The 11,546-nt window shown below is 43.5% G+C and overlaps 1 protein-coding gene across 2 annotated transcripts; it reads right to left on the bottom strand.

Moving 5' to 3' along the window:
- Positions 1–4,595: 4,595 nt before the first annotated feature.
- Positions 4,596–10,938, bottom strand: LOC115420812 (treslin-like). Of its 2 annotated transcripts, none has more exons than XM_030136351.1 (4): positions 10,781–10,938; positions 8,105–8,769; positions 4,830–4,958; positions 4,596–4,753 (listed from the first exon to the last, which is right to left on the bottom strand). In XM_030136351.1, the coding sequence occupies exons 1-4, from the start codon at positions 10,930–10,932 to the stop codon at positions 4,650–4,652; spliced, it is 1,050 nt and encodes a 349-aa protein (XP_029992211.1). In that variant the 5' UTR covers positions 10,933–10,938; the 3' UTR covers positions 4,596–4,649. The 2 variants fall into 2 exon arrangements, with proteins under 2 accessions (XP_029992211.1, XP_029992212.1); XM_030136352.1 differs by having other exon boundaries at positions 4,830–4,955.
- Between the last annotated feature and the right edge of the window lie 608 nt (positions 10,939–11,546).

Here is an 11,546-nt window from a genome sequence, read left to right as displayed (position 1 = left end):
CTGTTCACTCTGTTCAGTGTAAACTCATCTGTTCAGTCTGTTCAGTGTAAACTCATCTGTTCACTCTGCTCAGTGTAAACTCATCTGTTCAGTGTGTTCAGTGTAAACTCATCTGTTCACTCTGTTCAGTGTAAACTCATCTGTTCAGTGTGTTCAGTGTAAACTCATCTGTTCACTCTGTTCAGTGTAAACTCATCTGTTCAGTGTAAACTCATCTGTTCAGTGTGTTCAGTGTAAACTCATCTGTTCACTCTGCTCAGTGTAAACTCATCTGTTCAGTGTGTTCAGTGTAAACTCATCTGTTCACTCTGTTCAGTGTAAACTCATCTGTTCACTCTGTTCAGTGTAAACTCATCTGTTCAGTCTGTTCAGTGTAAACTCATCTGTTCACTCTGCTCAGTGTAAACTCATCTGTTCACTCTGCTCAGTGTAAACTCATCTGTTCAGTCTGTTCAGTGTAAACTCATCTGTTCACTCTGCTCAGTGTAAACTCATCTGTTCAGTGTGTTCAGTGTAAACTCAACTGTTCACTCTGTTCAGTGTAAACTCATCTGTTCAGTCTGTTCAGTGTAAACTCATCTGTTCACTCTGCTCAGTGTAAACTCATCTGTTCAGTGTGTTCGGTGTAAACTCATCTGTTCACTCTGTTCAGTGTAAACTCATCTGTTCACTCTGTTCAGTGTAAACTCATCTGTTCATTCTGTTCAGTGTAAACTAATCTGTTCACTCTGTTCAGTGTAAACTCATCTGTTCACTCTGTTCAGTGTAAACTCATCTGTTCATTGTGTTCAGTGTAAACTCATCTGTTCACTCTGTTCAGTGTAAACTCATCTGTTCAGTCTGTTCAGTGTAAACTCATCTGTTCACTCTGTTCAGTGTAAACTCATCTGTTCATTGTGTTCAGTGTAAACTCATCTGTTCATTGTGTTCAGTGTAAACTCATCTGTTCACTCTGTTCAGTGTAAACTCATCTGTTCACTCTGTTCAGTGTAAACTCATCTGTTCAGTCTGTTCAGTGTAAACTCATCTGTTCAGTGTGTTCAGTGTAAACTCATCTGTTCACTCTGTTCAGTGTAAACTCCTCCTCTCTTCCTCCTCCTCTCTCTTCTCTCTTCTTTCAGCTGTTGTCCTGTCAGTCTCCTCTCCTCCTCCTCTATGACCTCCTCTCTTCCTCCTCCTCTCTCTTCTCTCTTCTTTCAGCTGTTGTCCTGTCAGTCTCCTCTCCTCCTCCTCTATGACCTCCTCTCTTCCTCCTCCTCTCTCTTCTCTCTTCTTTCAGCTGTTGTCCTGTCAGTCTCCTCTCCTCCTCCTCTATGACCTCCTCTCTTCCTCCTCCTCTCTCTTCTCTCTTCTTTCAGCTGTTGTCCTGTCAGTCTCCTCTCCTCCTCCTCTATGACCTCCTCTCTTCCTCCTCCTCTCTCATCTCTCTTCTTTCAGCTGTTGTCCTGTCAGTCTCCTCTCACTCCAGCTGTTTTCTGTCCTAAACTCTTCTTCTTCTTCTGTTGTGTCTGTGCTTCTTCCAGACCTCTTCTGTCTGCATTTCCAGTCCAGTTTCAGTGCCTTTGGATGCTGAAGGAAACTGGACTTCCTGACACCTGGACTTTCTTGGACATTTCTCTGGAGGACACACCTCCATTTTTCCCTCTTCTGATGCTCTGTCTCTCTTCTCTGGTTCATTCCTTTTCCTCTTTTCCATTTTTACAGTACCACACTCCTTTCTTCAGTCCAGTCCTGTTCCAGTCCTGCTCCATGGGTCTGGTACCACAGTGTGTTCCACACTCCTGTTCTGCAGACACAGGGGGTGGAAGGAATTCACAAACGCTGGAACACCTGCAGGAACTGAACCACCAACTTTCCAGACTTGATCAACCTCCACTGCTGCAGAACTGCTTTCAGTTTGAACCCATTTCTTGTTCACCTTTTTGTAGAATTCTGAAATGTACAGTATTTTTCAGTTTGGTTTAACCTGACCTTTTTTTTTTTTTTTTAAACCTGTCAGTTCACTCTGACCTTCGGACCATTTACAGCTGTTCACTGGACTGGAACTGATGGAGTTTACAGACAAAACTGGAACAAATTGGGGTGTTCTAAGACTTTTGACCAGTAGAGTGTGTGTGTGTGTGTGTGTGTGTGTGTGTGTGTGTGTGTGTGTGTGTGTGTGTATATATATATATATATATATATATATATATATATATATATATATATATATATATATATATATATATATGTACAGGGTGGGGAAGCAAAATGTACAATATTTTGAGGCAGGGATTGAAAGACAGTGTATGACCAATTAGTTTATTGAAAGTCATAGAATTTATTTGCCACAAGAAAATGTCCATAATAGAAAATGTTTTTATTCTATGTGTCCTCCTTCTTTCTCAATAACTGCCTTCACACGCTTCCTGAAACTTGCGCAAGTGTTCCTCAAATATTGGGGTGACACTTCTCCCATTCTTCTTTAATAGTATCTCCCAGACTTTCTGGTAATAGTTTTGCTCATAGTCATTCTCTTCTTTCCATTATAAACAGTCTTTATGGACACTCCAACTATTTTGGAAATCTCCTTTGGTGTGACGAGTGCATTCAGCAAATCACACACTCTTTGACGTTTGCTTTCCTGATTACTCATATGGGCAAAAGTTTCTGAAAAGGTATGGATAATAGTGTTAGGTATGATTATGACATCAGTATATGTTTGGGTTCAAAACAACTGACGTAGTGTCTGCTGAGAAAAAACAACTAAATGTTCATTGTACATTTTGCTTCCCCACCCTGTGTGTGTGTGTATATATATATTTATACACACACACACGAAATTTTATATTTTTATATTCTATTGCACATACAGTAATTACATATACATACTTTTTTTAAAATAAATGTCTGTATTATATAGTATTATTAGTTGTCAGTGCACTGTCGTTGGCAGTCATTACACAGGTTGTTGCACAACCTGTGTAATGACAATGAAGCATATTCTGTTCTATTCTGTTCTATTCTACTAGTGCGCTGACCCGTGGGGAACCCCAGGTTCTAGATCCTCTGATCCAGTTCAGTCCTTTCCTTTCTTGGTAAATTCCAGTCATTTTCAGTTCAATAACCTCTCAGCTGACATGTCTGTTTCTGTACAGGAAGTCTGATACCACGGTAACGCGGCCCTATTGATTATCTGTTGCTAGGTAACCCATTTCAATGATGATTCTATCGCTCCTTTTCCACAGCCCTTCTGTTCCAGCAATATTTGACCTTTATTCCAGAACGACGTCAGTGTAAATGAAATGGTGGGTCATCTGGTTCCGCCTCTGTAACTCCTCTGTAGCAGCTCCTAACTGCATCTGTTCAGGTTCCACCACAGCTGGAACCACCGGTGGACGGACCTGAACTACTGCTGACGTTCCGTCCACACTCTTTGTGTCCAGACTGTTTGTTCGGCTCAGTGCCAGCCTCCGTCACGTCCATGAACACCTCTTTGGATCTCATATTGAGAACTCCTGTTGTTCGAACTACCAAGTGTAAATTCAACACGTGGAACCAGGTCAACACCTCTAATCTGCTTCATTTGTGAAGCCGCTGGTCAGTTTGTTTGTCCCTCTTCGTCCATCTGCTCTGGGGTCACTATCTGACCCATGGGACATGAATACAGTCTGAAGGTACAGTTGGCTTACATTCAGTCTAGTTCCTGTTCTTTAACTGGTTCTGAAGGATGTGCAGACATTGGATGGACGCTGTAGATCAGCTGACAGTTTCTATTAGACAGACTGTAACCTGACAGGGGTCACATGACTCACCTGACTCTAAAACAAACAGGTGTGTGATACCAAACCAAAGTCCAGGTAATAATTAACCACAGGTGGACAACTCCACCCAAACAGGAGGCAGCACTGATACACAGAACACACAGACGTTCACGTACACACCTGACAGCACCTGAAACTGACCTTCAACACTTCAGTTAAACTGAAGCAAACAAACACCTACAGGAAATGAAGAAAAACCCATTTATTTACACAAACATGGAACATATTTACAACAGCACCATTATTATTAAAACCAACTACAGGACAAAACAAGCTAATAAATACAGGTGGATTTAGACTGAACAGGGTTCAGCTCAGACCTGATGGACTCAGAGAGAAGGGTTAGACTTCAGACTGAAGCAGGAAACTGAGGGCGGAGACTGAGGAACAATGAGGAGAGTGAAGCATCCTGGGAAACCAGTCCAACTGTGACACCAAAGGCACTGGGGGTCGACCACGGATCAAACAGACGGATCAAACAGACAGAGAAGGCAGCTTCAAAGAGACTCTGAGGAACCGGAGACCCAGACCGGACCAGACCAGACCAGACCCAGACCGGACCAGGGGTATGACAGAGGGTTCACATCAGCAGAGGGCCGGGCTGGACCGGACCGGACCAGCCAGACCAGGACCAGGACCAGGCCCAGACCAGACCAGACTGAGACCAGGCCAGACCCAGACCGGACCATGGGTATGACAGAGGGTTTACATCAGCAGAGGGCAGGGTCGGGCCGGGCCAGACCAGACCAGACGGAGACAAGGCCCAGACCAGACCTGGACCTGGACCCAGGCCCAGACCAGACCAGACCAGGCCCAGGCCCAGGCCCAGACCAGAATGAGGGTGTTTCAGGGGAGCAGCCTCTTCCTGCTGTAGTTCTTGACCCCGCTGGAGCGTCGGACAGGTTTACTGAATGGAGACAGGTCCCCGTCGGCCTCTGAAGCAGCTTCATCTGTCACATTCAGAAAAACAGCGTCAGTTCGACAGCTCCACCAGCGCTTTACGCACACAAACATCCAAGCTCATACCTTTAGCAGCAGTCGGTCTTTTAGAGGCGGACCCCGATTTGCCTTTGAACAGCAGAGGAGACTGAGTGAGAGCCAGGATCCCACTGGCTGTGACCGGCTTCCTCTTCTTTGAACTGGGGGGGGTCGCTGCTGAAACACAGAGGAAGAGATGGCATGTTACCCCCCAGGAGGACGTTAGAAACCAGACCAGTCTGTCACTGAACAGCTGAAACAAACACAACACCTCTGCCAATCTGGACAGAAGTCAGTGTGTTTCCTCTAGATCACAGGTGTCAAACATGTGGCCCGGGGCCAAACTGGCCCACCAAAGGATCTGATCCGGCCCCTGGGATGAATTTGTGAAATGCAGAAATTATACTGAAGACATTAACAATCAAGGATGTTTGAATCACTTTAGGTCAGTTTAATCTCAAGTGGGTCAGAACCAGTAAAATACTACCATAATAACCTATAAATAATAATGAAAACTACAAATTTTTCTCTTTGTTGTGTAGATAAAAAGTAATATTACACAAAAATCTTTACATTTTACAAAAAATGTGAATAACCTGAAATTTCTTAAGAAGTATGTGGAATTGTACCAATATTCTGCCTGTTACTAAATGTTGTATTTGTAGATCCACTGTGATCTGTAAGTTGTGATGCACATGTATAAATGATAAACTAAGGCCTAATATTGTTCAAATTGTACTGATTTTTCTTCAGAATTTTCAGGTTATTCATATTTGTTCATGTTATGTTCAAGTACAGTTCGTAGATGTAAACATTTTCATTACGGAATTTGACTTTTTTCAGTCAAAAAACAGAAAAAAAAAACTTTGGAGTTGACATTATTTATCAGTTCTTATCCTATTATTTATATTATTTTACTGGTCCGGCCCACTTTAGATCATATCAGGCTGTATGTGGCCCCTGAACTAAAAGGAGTCTGACACCCCTGCTCTAGATCATAATAAAGTAGGTCCAACACTTAAAAAACGCAGTTTTTAACAGAATCAAAAACAGTTCCAGTGTCAGCGTCACATTCTATCTGAATCAATCCCCAGTTGAATTTAGGAGGTGGTCCGGTTCTGCCTCTGTCTGGAGGAGAGCTCAACTAATTCTAAGTCTATACATGACTTCTATCAGAGATCAATAGGAACTAGACTGATATCTGGAACAATTTACATGATACAAACCATCAACATATGGACCAGCAAAAGGAAAGGAACATTTACAATATTTGATTTAAAATTCTAATTAAAATTTCTCAGAAATGTGAACAACCTTTGTAGACATTGTCCCAAGTAAGTGGGCCCTTTAAAAAAAAAAAGAAATCTCTCAAGTTTTTCTTTTTGGGTTGTTTTTTTTTTTTTTTTTTTTTAAATAGTAGTTTGATTCAAGGAAGATGTTTCAAAGTGATCAGTAAACTGTAAATCAAATTCTATCAATAAATACTGTCCTGAATAAGTGCAGAATCCCTTGCCTTTTTACAAATCATTTAGTTCTTGATGACTAATTAAATCACTGATTTTTCAACCAAAATGCAGTAGGACCTTCTGTCCCTCAGACTATTTTGGAAAACAGTCGGGGTTGGAGCTGGGTATGGAGCCAGAGCCGGGCGAATTGTTGCTGTGCAGCGCTCGTGAACCATCAGGAACAATCATTGCACGTGCCAGTAATCTGGAGGTGTGGCTTCAGGTGGATGTCTGAAGAAAGGGGTTTGGACTTCTGAATTGAGTATTTTCAAAATGTAGCTGCTCGAACCATTTTTCAAAGATCTCGTACCCCACTTTTAAGCTAAACTGATGTCAAAATTTTGGAAAATATATTGGAAACTTTTCCAGGGTTCCTACAGGTTTCTACAAGTTAAATTTAAGACTTTTAAGACTACTTAGAACAGAATTTAATGCCCATTTCACAGCCTATTTCACGGGCATACCAGCACTAATTCGTGACTGCTAGAATTTAGGAAAATGTATGTAGTTACTCCAACGCCTTCATTCTCACTGTCTCAAGTCATTTATCACCAGGGGCTGCAAAGTTAGCGATAATCGGTTTCTAATTTCCATATAAATTGTCGGGTTGGAACGGGTGGAACGGAGTCGACTAACATTACTTTCTTTGCAGTTTGGACATTTAACAGACACATTTAAACATAACACAGTTAAGTTTACAGCAGGGGTCTCAAACTCAGATCCTCGAGGGCCGGTATCCTGCATGTTTTAGATGTTTCCCTCTTCCAGCACACCTGATGGTCGTTATCAGGCTTCTGCAGAGCTTGATGGTAGGCTTATCATTTGAATCAGGTGTGTTGGAAGAGGGATACATCTAAAACATGCAGGATAGTGGCCCTCGAGGACCGGAGTTTGAGACCCCTGGTTTACAGCAACAGAATTTGAGACCAAACATGTCAAATTTAACACCTTTTAAAAACTTTTTAAGGTATTTAAATGTAGATTTGGAAATTCAAGACTTTTTAAGACCCCGTGGGAACCCCGTTTTGTACTAATTGAAACAGATTTAAAGTAACACGGTTTCACTGGGCATAGTGGCATGGTTTCAATTCTTGATCCTTCTATGATATAAGGCCAATGTGTCTAGAAAACACATCAAATCCGACAATATAATACACGTTCTGTGTCAAATTGATGTTGCAGCACAGGAGGGCGTTTGTACAGATTTCCTCAGCCTTCACAGGCCCGATTGCTGCCAAACTCGCCAAATGAATAGAAACATTACCTGACTATCTACTAGGCACAATTTTATGTCCGTATTCAAATGTTGTGAGGTTTTCTGGCCGATTTTGGCCTCTCTCTACTTTGAATTCTTCATCCTTGCCACCATACTCCATTTTCGGAAGTGGTTATGCAGCTGTTCACTTTTGTTGAACAATGCAAATAGGCACTATTTCACTGCATATACTATAAATTCATGGCACTGAAATAAGCAAACTGCCTAAAAGCATAATTGTGTCTTGAAAATATTCCTTAACTATCCACTCACAAATAATGTGAACAAATAACATCACAATGGTCTTTTACAAAATTGCTGCTGCTCTTGCTGTGTCCTTTTACAATAATGTATAGGCACTTTTCACACACAATGGCACCACGGGTACAATACCGCTAGTATTTTTAATACAAGCGTTTATGCTATATCACAGTAATAAGCGAACAAATGAGTGCATCCGGAATAGGACAAGAGAAACTTTGATTTTTCTCATAGGCGTGCGTGTTCCCTTGACCTGACCCTAATGGTGTATTGTTGTGATGCTGTTGTTATCCGTCGCTCACCTGACTTGGTGTTTGCACTCCCCGTGCTCCAGATCACATGGTCCTCTAAGTTCAGTAGATCTGGGTCAGCCTGCTCTGCTCGTTTCTCTCCCCAGAACAGATTTTCCAGAGGAGCATCTTCTGCGTCGTCAACATCTTGTAACCTGCTGACTCCGAGCTCCGCCTCCTCCTGCAGCTCCTCCAGTAGCCCCTCCTCCTTCAGGACTCTGTCTCTGTGTCTGCCCCCTGCCACCCGGGCCCTCTTCTTTCGAGGCCAGCTGTTCAGGTTCTCGGGTGTCACTTTACCGCTGCTCTGGGGAGACGGGGTCAACGGGATGGTCTCTGCCACGGCCACTGGAGACGGCGTTCCGGCGGGAAGGCGCGTCGGTGTGTATGACTGACAGATGTATGTTTGGACACTGCCACCCTTAGCTGGAGTCACATGAGCACAAACGGATGGAGAACCACATCCAGGATCCACAGGTTTAGAGGGTTTCAGTCCAACTACAGGGCTCTGAGCTCCCGAGTCTCCACAATTCACCGAGTTTGTGCGTTTGAATTTGAGTTTGGGAAGTCCTGAAGTCTGCATCTCCATCTCCACCTGGTATGTCAAAGGAGTTGGGGGCGCTGGGGACTTCCTTCGTCGAGCTGGACCTTGAGGGGTGGAAAACCACGGTGGGTTCTCTCTGAAACAAGAAGAGACGTTTTACAAAATTAGCCACTTCAGTTCCATCAAATCATCTGACAAGAGTCCAGACCAATCAAATCTACAAATTAAAGAATGGAAACTAATGCCGCGTTTCCACTATGTGGAACCGCCTGGACTCGGCTCGGCTCAACTCGACTCGGGTACCAGGTCCTATTCCTGGAGACCGTTTCCATTACAAGACACTACCGACTTTACAGTACCTGGACATCATAGCGATGTGGCATGTTACTTCCGTGTCATCTGCTCAGAGAGTTGCTGATAAATTCGCTTGTTGCGTGTTGTCTCATCAAACTCATGCTGAATTTTTACACTGGCCACCACAGACTGAATCTCCTGGCTGAACTGTGTAGTTTTGTGGGCTGTCATCATGTGGATTAACCTACCGCTATATTTACTGTCAACTTCCGCATCTGTTTTTTGTAAAACGGCGCGTCACAGAGACAACTCTCTGACCAATCAGTGGTCTGCAGTGCTTACACATCACGTTTTAGTATCTGGTCCCCAGTCTTGGAACCTCGGCGGAGGTGATACCAAAAAACTAGTACTGGGTACCAGATTCCAGGTCTTTTCGTAATGGAAACTAAAAAAGGCCGAGTCGAGCCGATACCACATAATGGAAACGTGGCATTAATGTATTTTCTCCTGCAGTCAAATATGTACATTTTACACTTAAGACATTTTCATGATGATTTTTAGCAAAGATTAACTGATGTTGTGCAAATAATCTACTTCTTATTCAAAGATTTCTGGTCAATGTTTCTGTGTGTTAAGTCAGTGAATGTGATAAATGAGGATGATACATATGAAAAATAGACATCAAACTAAAAACTAGACACGTTCAAACAACCGAAGACTGAGAGAGACAAATCCAGTGTTGAGCAGGTTTTTAGACTGACATTTGAAAACCTAAACACTGACTCTAATGCAGCTGCCTCACACTGTCTAATAAGGAAATATTCTGAATTAAACACTCTGGAGGTGGAGTCAGCTGCTCTGGTTCCCACTGAGGGATTCATGAGCGATGTAGGGATGCACTGATCCGATACCAGTATCGGGCATCGGCTCCAATACTCAGTGTGTGTACTCATATTCATACTCGTAAAGTAATCCGATACAAATGCACCGATCCCATTTATGTGCATGTGACATTCACAGTTCAGTGCAGCAGGTACGTGGTTGTGGAATAATGTGTGTGGAGTGTGAAGAGTGTGGAGATCTAACCAAATAAATGACGGTGATCAAAGTAACGCTGACTGCAAGTAACATTACAGACACAGACAGATACAGATGCAGCGTTCTGTCTGTCCTCTGCGTACCCAGACGGAGAATACCAGCGGAACCGTGGAGGTAGAGGATCTGTTCAAAGAGCCACTGTGTGAGTTAGAGAAAAACTACTGACACATGTAGGACAACTACCCAGGGCTGGGCCGGTTTCCATCCTACTTATAATACTATGGGGGTATGGAACGGTGCAGACCATCGCCAGTGGAAGTGAAAACTAAACTTATCACTCATTTGTCTTTTCTCTACCTGCTGAAGCTTCGCTTTTAAACCTTACCAGAGAAAACACTGCAACGTTAGTACCACATTAGTGTTACCTCTGTCGTCTCCATGTTTGTTACTACTGACTTTCTTCTTCTCAAAAAAACTTTGTTCTTCTTCGTGGTATTTGTCCAGTATGGTTAATTCAGAGTGGCGCCCCCTGGTGTATTAATTGACAAACGCTCATTCCAACACATTAAATGTCAGTAGCAGCACTTTGTTCCAGTCAGACTAATGACAACGACAATAAAACACATTTACAAAAGGAATGAACAACTGGAATGGGATTATTAAGTACTCGTATTGGTACTCGGTATTGGCAAGTACTCAAAAGTAAGTACTTGTACTCGGTCTGGAAAAAAGTGGTATCGGTGCATCCCTAGAGTGATGTACTGATTTAAAACAATAAACACAATAATGACAAACAAATGAAGTCAGTGTGGTACCCCAGTCGTGCTGCAGCCACCCTCTGCTGCCGGTCAGGAGTCTGTCTGAACCCATAGCTCCGCCCAGGTGTCCCTCGTGGTTTAGGAGAGACCAGGTCTGAAAGGAAGTCCTCATCGGACTTTGACTGCTTCCGAGAGAAGCTGATGTTCATCTTGAGCCCTTTGTGAATTGAGTCTTTACGACCATAGCGTCCACAATATCCAGGCTGTCGTCATCTGTGGACGTAAAGTTCTGGTTCTGAGAGTCTGTCTGGGAGCTGGAGTCCGCATCCGAAGCCCGGGAACCGTTCAGTCTCTAGATCTTCTGGATCTGGATCAGACTTCAGATTCTTCTCCACTACAGCAGAATCAGACTGAGGTTTCAGTTTGTCACTGGACTGAGACCTTGGGCTGTGCCTGCTGGTTCTGGGTCGATGTCTGAGTTCCATCTTTTCTGGAGATGTCGGCGAATCTCCTGTGACCACAGCCTCTCCTGGTTTAGATGGAGAAGAGGCATCCAACTTCTACCTGGTGTTTGTCTAGGGTGAGTGGACATGCAGTGTGTGGGACTGGGAGTACTGGTTCTGCGTTGAGGTTGAGAACTTGGAGCACGGGTTCTGCGTTGACATTGAGGACTGGGAGTATTGGATCTGTGTTGACGTTGAGGACTGGGAGTACTGGTTCTGCGCTGACGCTGAGGACTGGGAGTACTGGTTTCTGCGCTGACGCTGAGGCTGGGAGTACTGGTTCTGCGTTGACGTTGAGGACTGGGAGTATTGGTTCTGCG

Source organism: Sphaeramia orbicularis, chromosome 6 (assembly GCF_902148855.1).
Source record: "Sphaeramia orbicularis chromosome 6, fSphaOr1.1, whole genome shotgun sequence".
Taxonomy (NCBI): domain Eukaryota; kingdom Metazoa; phylum Chordata; class Actinopteri; order Kurtiformes; family Apogonidae; genus Sphaeramia; species Sphaeramia orbicularis.
This window is presented reverse-complemented; position numbering and strand designations above follow the sequence as displayed.